This window comes from Anopheles moucheti, chromosome 2, assembly GCF_943734755.1.
Source record: "Anopheles moucheti chromosome 2, idAnoMoucSN_F20_07, whole genome shotgun sequence".
NCBI classification, from domain to species: Eukaryota; Metazoa; Arthropoda; class Insecta; order Diptera; family Culicidae; genus Anopheles; species Anopheles moucheti.
This window is the reverse complement of record NC_069140.1, coordinates 7,951,857-7,966,414: the sequence shown is the minus strand read 5'-3', so window position 1 is coordinate 7,966,414 and position 14,558 is coordinate 7,951,857. Positions and strand designations below refer to the sequence as shown.

General features: G+C 45.8%; 1 protein-coding gene across 1 annotated transcript in view; it reads right to left on the bottom strand.

The window, feature by feature from the left end:
• The window catches only part of LOC128310588 (uncharacterized), a 61,078-nt gene that overhangs the window by 4,699 nt on the left and 41,821 nt on the right, over nt 1-14,558 (bottom strand). The window contains exons 3-5 of the mRNA XM_053047269.1: nt 1,606-1,852; nt 317-1,534; nt 74-256 (exon numbers count right to left, since the gene is read on the bottom strand). Of these exons, the coding sequence (XP_052903229.1) occupies nt 74-256; nt 317-1,534; nt 1,606-1,657 (1,453 nt within the window). The 5' untranslated portion in view covers nt 1,658-1,852. The remainder of the gene's footprint in view (nt 1-73; nt 257-316; nt 1,535-1,605; nt 1,853-14,558) is intronic.

Below are 14,558 nucleotides of genomic sequence, written 5' to 3'. Positions count from 1 at the left end.
TAGAACAGAAAATAAACAGTCGCGTTAATGTATTATGTAAACCTATAAGTAGTACGGCCTCAACCCATCCTACCTCTATTACGTTGCGTATCATCCGGTTCGCTGCTGAAGTTAGAATCCGTCTCGGATATGGCCGCATCATTGTCCCGAAGTAAATCAAGTGTCGAACGAGTAAGTATTCTCGGCGAAGGGGTCGGAACCGGTGTGATGGTGGCCTTTGCTCTCGGCGGTGGTGCTGGGGCTTTGGATTTTTTGGCTAAAAAATTAAAAAAAAATTAAACATTGAAGGTAATATATTTACACATATCACACTTACCACTAGAATTCAAGCGCTTTCGTGGTGTTGGTTCTGGCATATCCTGAAAGTCCCGCGGATCTTTCGCGTCCGAGCAACTGGACGATGCACGCGAATGGTGCTGATGAATGTCGACCATACTACCACCATTCTCACTCGATCGCTGCAACGTGTTCGTGTCCGGTTCGCGTATAATGTACATCGACGTTGGTCGATTCTTGAGCGTACTGTACGACGTCTTGGTGTTGATGAGGTTTTTCCGATCTTCCTCCTCCAGCATCTTGGTTTGCGGCTCATGAACATTGTTATTGTTATGCACATCCGCAGAATACCCATTACGATCGCTGGTGGTGTGTTTCATATTCACACCGGTACTGTTATTATTGTTGATAATATCAGCTGATTTCAGTTCGCGATCGTATAGATTTGGCGTGGATACGTGGAAATTTTGTCGGGAGTACGGAGGTAACTGGGGTTCTTTAAAAATGTGATCCTCCGGAGGACCATGATTTGCGCCTGTTCCGTTGGAATGCGGTGTTTGCTGTGGGACGCGCACCTCGGGAATAGAATTCTGGCTTGGTGGACGCGGTGCTAGTCGTTTCTTACGCGTCGGTGCTACTGGTGGTCCCGTTTGGCTGTGACCGTTACTAGTAGTGCCATTGCTTGCACCACCGTGACCCCCACCACCTCGGGAACTCGAGCTAACACCGGACGAGTCCATTGAATTGAGCGAATTTGTGGAGCTGTACGGTGAGGTCGTCTTTAGTGGCAGCTTCGATGTGCGACTCAAATCGGACGACGACACGGACGTACCACCAGAGGTTTCACGGGCAGTCTTCTGGTGCATTCGGAAGATGTCGCTTGTGCTCAACCGATAATCGCTGTTACGCAACGCTTCCAGCTCCTTTCGCGACATCAGCCGAACCTCGCTCAGTCCCACCTCGCCGATGTTCATGTCCAGCTCAAAGCCCTGCTGAAAGTCGGTCGGATGGCGAAAGACATACTTTTGTGCGTCAAGCAACTTGTCGCTGCAGACCATCTCGAGCAGGGTGGAGAGTTTGGTTTTGGCCCCGACGCGCGCTACGTATAGCTGATCCCGTGGCAGCAACACCGTCACACGGAACGTCTGCTCGAACGGTGCATTCGCCACCACCGGCAGCTGTATGATTTTGTTGTTGAAGTGACTAGAAGCGTCCAGGTTGGTAGTGGACCGACTAAGGTTGGAGGTTGATTTGGAAACTGAAACAAAAATTTGTACGCAACGTAAGCGATCTGTAGTGGCTATATCGTGGAAAACGAGACAATCTTACCATCTTTGTTTCTTTTTCCTAACAGTCTGTTAAGCGTAGATAAACCATTCATTTTGGATATGCTTCGGTTGATGTGGTTGGAATGCTTAGAAAATGGTCAGCTTCCGGAAAAGCTGCACAGGTAACTCGATTGTGGGTATGTGATGTGTATTGCCTAGTACAAACGATCTGTGAATAGCAGTGGAACCGTTTTCTACAGCATCACAATCCTAAGCATGTTGATACTCTCCTTGCCTGGAAGAAGGTTCTGAAAGTAGAAAAAAATAATAATGTGGTGTGATTAAAGTCGTCTACATGTGTTTTCATTATGTGCCACAGAGCCTAATAAGAAATATGATTGCCTCAAGGTTGATGCTCTGCAATATTGTTTCAGAGCCGAACAGCTTTAAGCAGGTATTGTACCGTAGAAAAAAACAACTTTGATTTAAATTAAAATCACTACCACTTACATATTGTTTAGAACTTAATAAAAAACACGGAATAACGGATATCGGGAAACAGAAGGCGTCCACAATGAGTGATGCTTCCTGCGCAAAAAAAAATATTTCAAAATAGCAAACACACGTTTGGCGTGCAGCGCCTGTCGACGTACGTCGAGTGTTGTTTGGCCAGCGTGAGAATTGTTAAACTGCATGTGGAAATTTCAACAGCCCTCCTTCATGCGCCACAAACATTACCCGAACATCCCAGCCCTACGCAGCCCGCACATCAAAGATCTGACGTTGTAATGACCGACTCGCCACCAATAGTCACGTGTCCAAGACGTACTCGAGCGACGGACATCGGCAGGGCGGCAACGCAGATAGGTAAGATGAGCACGCAAGTGTCTCCGTTCAGCTACAGACAGTTTGTTCAGCTTGTTAAAGGCGGCAGAATTATTGAACGATTATCAAAATATTTACCTGTACGCTGTACAAGTGCTCCACATAAGAAAAGAGAAAATACATTTTTGTGGAGTGATTTTCGTAAATTCTTTAGAATTTCCTTTAGAATATTGAAAATTACTGTTTGTGGGACAAAAAATTGCAATCAAATCACTACATAAAGAAGAACGTAAAAGCTTTATAAGTTTATAGTAATAAACAATGCTTTATCAAACTACGCAAAAGGATTTTTCAATGTGGCAAGGTGAAGATGATAAAAAAGCACACAACCATCACTCAATGCTCCGCATACAATTGGTATGTTATTGATGATAGGTGCCACAACCGTTGTCAACAAGTCCACTAGTCCCAATCTGCTGGAATTCCTCCGCAATCTGATAAGCGGTTGGCGGTTGTTTGAACTACGGTACCGCCTAGACAATAACGAGGTTGGGGCGAGATATTCTGCCCGGTGCTTCTCACGGAGTCAACATTGTCCGCTGACCACGACGAAGTCAAGCACATCCGCCCCCATGTACCTTAATCTGTGGTAAATACCGACTGGCACGTACTAATAACAGCGCCGAATGTTTGCCGAGTATAACTATCATCCCTTTAAGCTGTGATAGGATTGAAGTTTGAAAATGGCACTACAGTTTACAAGTCCCTTTAGACGACACATGTAGCGCGGCTGTTCGTTATCCTTTCTGACACGCGTATTACGGTTTGGAATGTGCCGTTTCGTATTTTTACCACCGAAAAAAAAAACAATTTAGCTTATCTGCGTGATTTGATTGACGCCGCATATCTCACGACTTGGTACCTTGAGCAATACACACCCACACATGACTTCTACCAACGCAATGTTTATCAGAATTTGGGTTTTTTTTTTGCGCTTTTCAAGGCACGTATACAGGTGCCTCGGGGCATATTTGAGCAGTGCGCTATAAAAGGTTTTATAAGCTCATGTCGCAATTCCGGATGGTTGGCGCGTTTGTTCGTTGATTCAGCAGCTAGGACGCTTCACAATGTCACATAATCTTGAAGCAAAACTAGGAATATCTTGAAAGAACTCGCATACGAAGTTGAATCATCACTTGCATCCCGATTTGTGCCTAAATGGCCTTCACGTTTTCGCTATCAATGTCACGCCGTAATGACGCATTGCGATGATTAAAATCTGCACAGATATCGGAATGCATTCACGATTCACAACCCTACCTTTAGTGTAGCATTCAATAGTGTAAAACGACAAACGCTACCGAACTGCTATGCGCGCGAAGCCCTACACACCCGTTGCGTGGAGTGATAAAAATTAACTAAAACAAAAGTCGTGTTCGACGTCGCGTTCTGCCGGAGAGTGCAGGCTTGTGCGAGCCCCTCGGGGGATGGAAAAGCTGGGAAACTGATCGGGGGTGAGTGGGCGATGGTACTATATCTCGCGGTCAGTGATGTTGATGATGATAACGTGAGCAAAAAATACAAATACACACGCATTGGTAGAAAGACCGTTGTTGATACAGTCTTTGCTGCAGCTGGAAGCGCACAGCCACTACCGACAAATACTGCGTACGTACGTTTGCGAGTGTGAGATATGGGAGCTTCCAGCAGATAGCTGAACTGAGTGATAATAAATCGGACTGTTGGGTACGACTTTCGCAGTAGAAGCGTCACAAACATAGATTCGAACGGTGCGCGAGGCGATCTTTCCTAATTTGTTGCAAGAATTTGGTAATTGTTTTAATTAATTAATCTCCAAGTAGATATTCCCCAAAAACTCAAACATTTGCCTTGATTCTTTAAATTCAGTGTATTTTTTCAATTCTAAAAGATGTTTCGTTCAAGTTCAGTGATACCCTAACATTCTGCACTTGCTGGCCTGTCTATAAACTTAATATCTAAAGAGAAGTTTTGACTTGAAGTCTAGAACCGAACATTAAACAATAACCCATCTTGGATAGCGTCGAACAATTGTGCATCTCCATAGTATAAATTTCCATGGAAGAGTCTATTTTTAGGTCTGTTTAGTAGTCGACACCTTAATGCAAAACTTGTCTACTACGAGTATACCGAGTAGCCTGATCTTCTCCAACCGTCAGGTGATCCGAATGCTGAGCGAAACACGATTAGAATCAAACTTAAGTATTCGACGAATCGCATTCTTCCCATCGGCTAAAACGTTACCCTGGTCAAGGTGAGGCCATATCGTTGCCACCGGATAAACTACTACACCGAGACCGTTGGCGTTGCACAATTTGTGCGCCTCGGTAGCAGCGTCAGCGTTCGATTGTTGTACAATAATTAGCTTTGATTGAAATGCAGCCGTTGCAAAGCCGGTCGCCGGTACCCGCCGGATGGAAACCTTCGATCTTTGAGATGTAACTACTAGTAAATGTGTTTACACCGGTGGGGAGTCGGCAACAGATCCGGGGCTATGAATTAACTTCACTCGGGTGCGATCATTATCATTAGCTATGGCTCATCAATTGCGTCTCCATTCAGCGGGGTGAGATAATGGTGAGAACGCTTACTAACGCGGCGTTAGAGAAGACACAACATGCGGTCGGCTATGCGCACGCTGGGATGGAATTCTGACTTTCGCTTCGATTTAACTCGCAGGACACATCATGGATTCAACTAGCGCTCGAATGATATAAATCGTTATCTTTCATTAGAAGCAGTGACCACCGTTCAGTTCAGTCGAGTGTATGCCACCATGGGAACACTTTGACTCGTCTGAAGCAGTTCAATTAGAATTATTCTACTTCCACTAACGGCAGCTAGTTACGTAGCAGGACCCAAACGGCATTTCTTTCCCTTCCATAACATTCGGTGAGTTAAATTATCTCATCAGTACACTGCGACAGCAAAAAACTGTACGACGATTCCATTGCCGGCAAGATTACTTGAACCGTAATCACCATCACTACACAAGCTCGCATTACGCCACTTGCTGGCTGTGCACACCGTTGGCAAGGTTGATTGGATGAGCAGACTCTGGATATCTTGCTAATCCAGCTGATCCATCAGAGGAAGGCAGGAAGGTCGTACGTGATCTTCCACCCCACACAAATCGATTAGCGAACAACAATCGTCACCAATCACGGTTTGTTTGATTACGAATGTAATCTTTGGACATTCGTTGTGAACTTTATGGACATACATGAAGAATGTGGAGAGGGTTGGTAGGGTACCGTGTGGCACTGTTAGGGTCAATGATAAACGATTATCATGAATGACAGCACTACATTTACTGTTAGTCTAAACATCATCTGAAGTACACGATAAGTGCTTCAGGCATATTGGACAATGGGCTTTCTGGAATACATCTACTCATTGGAGAACTTCGAGGGACTCCCTTCATGTCATGTTGTGCGATCATGCTCAACAACAAGCATTCCATCGCGTTGATGACGTTAATCATGACTGAGCTCACTGGTCGTTTCTATATTTTTATAGCAGAAATAGAATCTAGCTTTCTTTATTCCATAGTCGCAGCTCCAACGGACTTTCTTGCCTATGGCGAATACACACCTGTAACGTTCAAGCGCACGAAATCGATGATCGGTAGTTGTGAGGTAAAAATAATAGTACGGACCATCCGCGAAGAATGGTGCGATAATCTGTATGCAAAGGCGTTTCCACGTCCAGAGCACGCAACAACGCGCTTTCCCGCCAAGATGATGCCAGGGCTAGACATAAAAATCCGCCCCCTCGCGAGGTCACTGATGATAGTGATTAACATCGTTGCACCGGAAGACGATGGCCATCCGGTACGGGTTTCCGGATCCATCGCAGCGCCGGAGTGCATTTGTGCATCATTATCACGGCGCATCGCAGGTCACACGATCGCTGTTGATCGGTAGCAGTAGTAAAGTATGTTCACACCGTCCTTCTAACGGACTCGAAGGGAACACGCTTTCGTTCAGTGCAGTGCACGTTGATCTACCACACCGTTAGATCAAAATTCTCGACCAGAAACATGTTGCCTTAGCATGTGATCGTTTAAATTGGGGGGTTTAGGTTGTTGTTGTTGCGTGTGATAATAAGGGTGCAAACATGCAAAACGGTTCAGCTCAGGGTTTCCTTTTCAATTCACTTTGCATACAATGGCTGTACCGTGCACTTGCACTTGGAACTTCCATCATCCACACAGCAGAGCACACTTAATTTCAAGCTCGATAGATCTCGTTATGGTAGCAGTGAAACTGATTCGCCGTCCGCCGCCGACTGAACCCATCACATTCAGTTCTTTATGTGTGAAATCATTTAGCACTCGTTTGACCCTTGAAAGGGCGCTCTCTCTCTCCTCGCTAGGAGAAAAAGACATTTTTATTCAACTCAATTCGTTCGACTCGTTCTGATGATTTGCCTGAGTGGGCGCACAAAGTTTCATACTGACGGTATTGTCTGAAGCTTCACATTGTTGAAATCCACCCATAACAACCGTAGACAAATGGCAAATGGCGGACGGACGAAGGAAAAATTAAGCAAATCTCAAGCATCAATCAGATGCGCCATTCAACGGTAACACGCGCGGTGCGCGAGATGTAAACGAATCGAAACGAATCGGAACCCTTATTTGACAGCCTTCAATAGCCAAATTTGCAACTTCACACCAATATGCTGGAGGATCTCTACTTATCTGGGTGGTTAATTCAATTTCGCCATTTAGCACCGCTCATCAGCGTCATCTTTGGATCGTTTTTCATCATTCACTTCAACAACACACGCACACACACATCTGTATATCAGACACATTGGTAGGATCAGGTTGCTGACGAAGAAGAGGCCACGATTATTTAAAGGCTGGCACGATAAATTGAAGGTCTACCAAGTGCTGCTGTGATGATCTCAACCAGCCCGACCTCCCGTCATCATATTTCCAGATAAATTCGCTTGTTGAAGCACCCAAAACAGTCACACGATCGATTATTAGCCCCTCACGCAGAATGACTGAGATCGGTGTATAAAAAAAAAACAAGTTCGAGTGGCAAGTTGATTTTGAAAGGATGCTCATCTGCATTGGAGAGGAGAAAGTGCACGTTAGCAAAACAGTGAACGCGATACTGTTACAAAATCAGGACACAAACGACGTCGCTTATGATAGATATTCACCACTGACATTTGGGATGATCACGACAGCACGTTACCCCTTCAATACCAAACGCCGTTGGTGTGTATCGGATCTAATCGTGCATTCCATCGGCCACACGGCTGCCATTAAGCATCCTTCCCATCTCTGCACGCTGCGCTGCTGACAGCTCGGTTACCCGATGTCGCTCGACATGCGTCGTCGGAATGTGCGATTTATCGACTTCCTTTCAGGCAGGGTATCGATTCTGCTACCACTGCTACACACACACACACTGCTTGTCAATCACTCTCAAAAAGAGACACGATCAACCATGGGATGCACGTTCGCTGGGGGTTACTATTTGCGTAAGCTAATGTCGCTGCATTCGGTTGCGCATTCGACGATGTAAGAGTCTGATGGTGTTTAATTTCCATTTCGACCGACTTGACTCGAATTACGATCGCTTGCTTGCTGCTGTCCTCCCACGATCATACGCTGCTGCTTGCTTGCATTCAAATCTACAGCTCTCCATCCTTTGCAGGACTAGCACGATCTATTTACTCAACTATTCAACAAACTGACAACATCGTTTTGTCAAGAGTTTGATTTGATTGTTTTATCACACGGTGCAGCATGAAGTGGCCGCAGATAAACCTCACAGGTTGACCTCGTCTATACCTAGTAGAGTTAGGTATATCGAGCCTCTTGACAACTAATCCACGGTGTTCTAGTTGAGTGAATGAGGATACCATTTTATTGCTGTGTTTTATAGTCCATCAAGTGGAACCTTATACTCTTACAGCTGTTCTATTTCGATATATATGACATATCCGACAAGTAGGTTGTAGATGATATACAAAATCAACGTATCACATTCCGACCTAACATTAAACTGTTGTTTGGTTTTGGAGAACCAGTATCTATATATGTTAGGGCCATGGTCCTGGAAGACATAAAGGCGTTCGAGTCGTGCAATATCTTTTACAGCATTTGAAAGGTTCAGATAATTACACCGTCTAAAGATCGAACTCTCCACCAGACCTCTTATTCTATCTCCCAAAAGACGCCAGCAAAATAACAAAACACAGACGCTACACTCCACAGATACAAGAAAACATACAAACGAACACACCCTGCAACAGTTAGCCAGGGCAGGTTGCCACTTTTGGCAACTGGATTTTCGTCGAAAGTTGGCGAGGTGGCACTTCTCGCGAACGACCACTCGAAAGTCCAAACGTTTCAACATGTTCCAACGGTGTTTGCTGGATTTTGGGGTGGTGGTTCATGTTTTCGCCATCAGCGCTTCCTTCGGGCTCTTGGTATGGCAAGTGGAAGTTGTCTAAAAATAACGACACTACCAACGTCCAGACAAGTTCAAGGCTGGTCAGCGCAGGGTGTCCAAAAATCCTGTGTACAACCTTGCCGCATCTGATATGGGACGTGGTACAGGCGACACTTGCTACGTGACAAACTATACTGGGCAGAGAGCATTGTGATAGAAGGTGTTCGCCTACAGCATATAGAAGTATAAAAAGTTTTATATTATTAATACTACTGCATTATAGAATGGGGTAGAAAAATCTGCAATTTTCTTGGAACACAACATATCTTGAAGTAAACGAGTGAAATGGCTTTAGGGGCATGCTGCGGTAAGTAGGGGGACAATACCTCCCCTTAATCTACTCTGATCTTTCCCCACAAACAATGCTTCCACAAGCAACCGACAAGGTGAACAAACCTGTTCTCGACGGCGAATGCGTGGTTACAGTGTTGTGGGTATATATGTGGTGGCGCGCTATCTTTGCGCTCCGATTTGGTGTTTGCTTTTGATTTTGCGGAGGAGGTAACGACTTCGGAATGTTAATTGCGCCACATCCAAACAAACAACCCTTCCCTTTGCCGGGACAGCCGTGTGTGCTTACTCCGTACACTTCTAAGTGGTTTCTAGTGAGTGCTCCAAACATTAGCGGTGTGCCCCACAGAAGAGATAACTCGAAGAGAAGCGTTGTTTATCTTTTTTTTCTACTTTCGCTCTTCTGTCCCTTGTGTACCTTTCGCGTAAGTGAATCGAAGCAATTAATTAGAATTCCAATAGTGCACGCGCCATCGACCTTAGAGTCGCTACGGGTGTTTCTTTCGCTTCGCGACTGTTTGAGTCTCTCCCGTTTGTTGTCGCGCAAGCACAAAACGCACCAACAAGGACGAGCAATGGGAAGATATGTGAAGTCGTAAAAAAGAATCACCCGATTGTGGCCACCGGCACCCATTCAAAAGGCAAACTGGACGCCACGACAATGATGTCATCGCGCATTGCGTTTTGTGGTTTTGTCTTAATCCGGCGACGGCGGGGACACACTCGATCGCGAATAAATCACCACACGACGGTGGAGTAAGACATAAAACCCCGCAGCAAGGTTTTTCTTCGCGAACAAAACAAAACACCAAACGGAAACGGAGCAGGCGTTGGGGTCTTTTTCGCAGCTTGGCGGCATGGTGTGGTTTAGGCGAAATTCTTCATCTTAGACATCTTAGGCACACGAAACAACACCATTGCCGCAAAACGCAATTAGTAGCGCTGATTGAACAATAAAACAGATGGCTAATTGAAGAAGCTATAGCAATGATCGCTCAATCAGCTGATGGAACCGAAGGCACACGTCTAAACTTGATCACGGGACAGAAAGTGCTCGAATGGCGCTTACATTCGCAAGAGCCTCGGGTATGGTTTTTGTTTTGTCGTCGCTCGCATAAAAACCCCCTCTGGAAGTCGTCCCTGGCTGGTGTTTGTCAGAACTGGGCCAACCATGATTTACGTCCACCCATCTTTCGCGCTCATTATTTTCATTCAGCTGTGACATTGTCGTCTGCTACGCCGTACGACACTTTCCACAGACCGTGTTGCCCTTAATTAATCATTTGGCTCGCGATCGTCACCACCGTCATTCTCTGCGCTGCAGTTTGCTTGCAGTGATTAATCGGAGAAGATTTTTCTGAGCGCCTTTTCATTGGAATCGGTCACCGAGAAAGCATCACCGGAATGCATTAGACACTGAAGCGCTACACGATGCGTCGAGGCTACTGGGTCAGTAGCGAATGTCGGAAAAAGCTTTTTGTGCCAAATTCGCGATGAATAATGTGCCACTAGCTAATTATGGTGTGGCGCCGCAGATCCGATGGGAAGATAGTGGAATAGTGGAAGGTAGAATAGGTAGTCAATTGTCATCAATTGTCGTGGGAATCGGTGACAAATTGAGATGCCAGCCGGTAACTAACGAGATGATTACCTCTTTGAAATGGTTGCGTTTCCTCACTTCTGTTTGATTATAGGTTTGATCAAATATTTGTCTCAGTTGGCTCACAAACGCGGGCGTCTTCTCTTGGGACTTTCGACATGAATTCCTTTGGACGGTAATGAGTACTGTTGTCTCACGGTTTGAGTAACACTGACTATCGTTCCGACACGGTGGATGGTGGCCCCCCCGAACAAACAAGTAGCTTGTATCTAGTTTATCTCATATCAGCAGCTAGATGGCGTCTGAGGCCATTATGGGCGATGCGTCTTCCACGTCTCTACTCTCCAGCATTTCGAGTGATGTTCTTTCCGCTGTACCGGTAGTTATAGGCTTTTTTTTTCACGGAATGAATGCTGATGGCAGCCTTCCTCCACCAAGTGAGTAACACTCAACTGCTGCTAGACTGATATGCAGAAGACTCACGCTGACCGGTAACAAACCCCCGGAAGCGACGCGACAGCACAATGAGCGGACATGGGCGGAATGGAAAACGGTAGTTAGCCGGTTTGTAATTACACGTACGCCGTTTTGCAGAACAAACTCTCACCACGAGCCGATGTGGTGTGATTTCGGTGTATGCCTCATTACGATCGTCCTTCCGCCGCCTGGCCTATCACAAGCCAGGCCCCCGGCCAGCAGTGCGAGAGAAAGATAATCGTACGCTTCTTGGAATGCTTGTTATCATCGTGCGCACCGCATCACGCGTACAAAAACAAGCGGGAATCATTCTTCTGCTGCCGTGGCATGATGTGAAAGAGACTTTATTTACGTACCAAACCAACACTGGCAGCAAGAAACACAGCCATCGTGATGCTTAGATGTAGGGAAAAGGTCAGCCGTGCGTCCATTACAGGCTGTCCTGTTGCCTCCGTGTATTCAAATCAAAGGCCCTCCAGGAAACAGCATGAGCTATCTACATTTGCACCGCTCTTCTGCTCAACTCCGGCTGTGTAATGAGCTAGAGCTACCAGGCCGTGTATCGCTATTTGAAATTGTATTAAGAAAATTCGCATTCCCCATTCGCACAATTTTCTCGCTTCTCACGTTTGGCTTTTGTTTTGAGCAAACCATGCTGCAGCTTCCGAAAGCTTCTGCCTGGTGAGAATAAATAATATTCTTATGCAAAGCAACATCCCGTTTCGTACGAGGTGGAAATGTCGGAAGCTGCATTCCGAAACGGTTGCAGTTGCTTTTTTTTATCGCTCACTGCCAAAGGCCAGCCTACTGCGATCGATCGCTCTCCGTAACGGTCACGCGGTTGGCGAAGGTCACGGACAAGGGTTATCGCATGTGGAAGGGCAGCAGCGTGTTGGGGGAAAAAAAGGAAATTTTCCTAACAATCCGCGGTGCGATGAATAGAAGCACCGTTCCATTGGTGGCCGCCACCAAACGATGTGGACCGCAACGTTATTTGACCTCGCCTGGAAGACTTCGGCCTGGAGGTGTAACAGTAAGCGGTTTTGTTCGCTGATCAAGCGGTCAATTACAACGATATCAAATCGATTGAAAGCAATTTAATACAAGAAAAACACTTCTCGCAACACTATTTTCCTTTCATGGGTTGAGGAAATCAAGGGAAACATTATTTAGTGTTTAACTTTCATGTAAGGGAGTTTGTATTGGGAGCTACTAAATATTGGGCCAGCTGTATTAATTACTTTTAAAATTTTATGCTCTCCCATTTTATGTTCAATCGATGCTAACTGGAGCATCCATCATTGTGGAGATATAAAAATTAAAATTGTGGAGATTTTGAAATTAGAGGATTTCGTGAATGTTATCTTGCTCCAAAGTCCTCTAAGTTGTAATCTACATGAAACCTTGTTGAATCGATAATATTCATTCATCAAAGTGCTTTATATGGTTCACAGACCTCAAAACTACCATATCAGCAAAATGATAACACATTGGAGTGGAGTTCTTTAAATAACCTTTACTCATATCTCGTCAAGTTTTTTTATATACACAAATTCCACACATATTGCATTCTAAGGGTTGTTGGGTCTCGGATTGTTTTAAAAATAAAATACGATTACCAGAAAATCGATAGCATTAATCAATTATCAGACAGCACCCAATATCAATCAGTACAATTGAAGCAATTTTTGCTTTCCAGTGGAATTCTACCACTTTTTAATAATTCACCACACCGCTAATAAAATTCACAATGAAGATGAATTGGAACACCTGTTTTCTGCTCCACTAAGCGAATCACATACCGCTCGGCAGTAATTGCCTTTCGTTTATCAAAATGACATGATCGTTCGCTGGCTTAAAATTGACAATCCACTCACCCCGAACTCCCGATGCAATCAAAGGGGTCTTGTGTGAGGTGAGCGCTGGCTTCGTCGTGCCGGGCCCCAAAACTGCCGCTAAATGGCCTGAAACGGTAGTCGTGCATTGTAAGAAAACCGAAAATTAACCTGCTCCACGAACCGCGCCGCTATATTAGTGCGCTGTGCTCTAGATCTTCGTGATTCTAGGTTATGTCTAGACGATCTAAAGATCCTGCTGGGGGGTGGAAGGGCCTTTTTATTGCGTTTTATTCGTCGGAATCGGTTGTCGCACTGACACACGACGATTGCATAGCGGTAAAACGTTACGAACAATATCCGCTCGATTGCATCCAAGTAGGTTCTCTCTAGATCTCTGGCAAGTGAAGCGAGCGGTGTCTCATTCAGTGTCAAACGCATCATTGCTGGAAAGCTGTTCATTTGTAACAGTCAACCAGCCAGCCACCTACGGAATGATGATAAATGCCTTATTTGGAAGCCGTCAGCCACTAATACCGGGAGGAGTTTAGCACATTTCGTTGTTTGAAGATGATGGACGGTGTAGGATGACCTCCAAAGGCACGGCCCAACAAGGAAGGAATCCCGGGTCCAAAAGTTTTCACCCGAACCGGTTTGGGTCGAATTTTTGGATCGTACCTTCACGAATGGTGTGTTTCGTGCCAGCAGAACTCACCCGTATGTATCTCATATCTCTGCCTAACCCTGCTTCGCGGCCCATTTCATCCGAACGCTTGCTCCACCGCCACCTGTGGTCTTTCCCGTTCAAGGAACCCGGACAAAAGTAGGTTAGAGGCGCACACCGCACACATATGATTTTCGTTCGATCTGGCCTCGACAAAGTCAGGGACTCCGGCGTGTGTACGGCCTGCACAGCCAGGAACTCTCTCTGGAGGGCGATCGTGACGACAGTGCCATTGCCCCTTTTCGATAAAGAGCGAGATAAACGATATGGACGGGTGGAAAAGGTAAAAAAAGGGAAATGAATTTCGCATGAACGATCGCGGGTCGATTCAATGCTTTGAGGCATTCGACATTCCTGGCAGAAGGGTGGGACTGGGGGCGAGCTGGCCTGTTTCCATCGCGTATCCCGACATTCCCGATGATGATCAATGGGTAAAAAACCTTCCGCCGGTTTTGCGGGAAGATTGGATTTCGAACGGTGCCGCAAATGGAATGCGACCGCCCAGTTTGGTGGGGGGGAGAGTCCGCGCCCGTACCGCTCCATTATGCTCCGCTGGCGGCAAGCGTGGCTGGTGTTTATATGCTCTTGCGAGGAGAAATCGCAAAACCCACCCCCCACCCATATGCTCGGGGGGCACGGGACTCACCTCCCTGTGGGGCTACTGTCCAAGCAATGCTTCTTCATGCTACCAAGTTTGGGTCTTAGGCAAAATGGTGCTATTTTCTAGCGAATGTGCAGGAAACG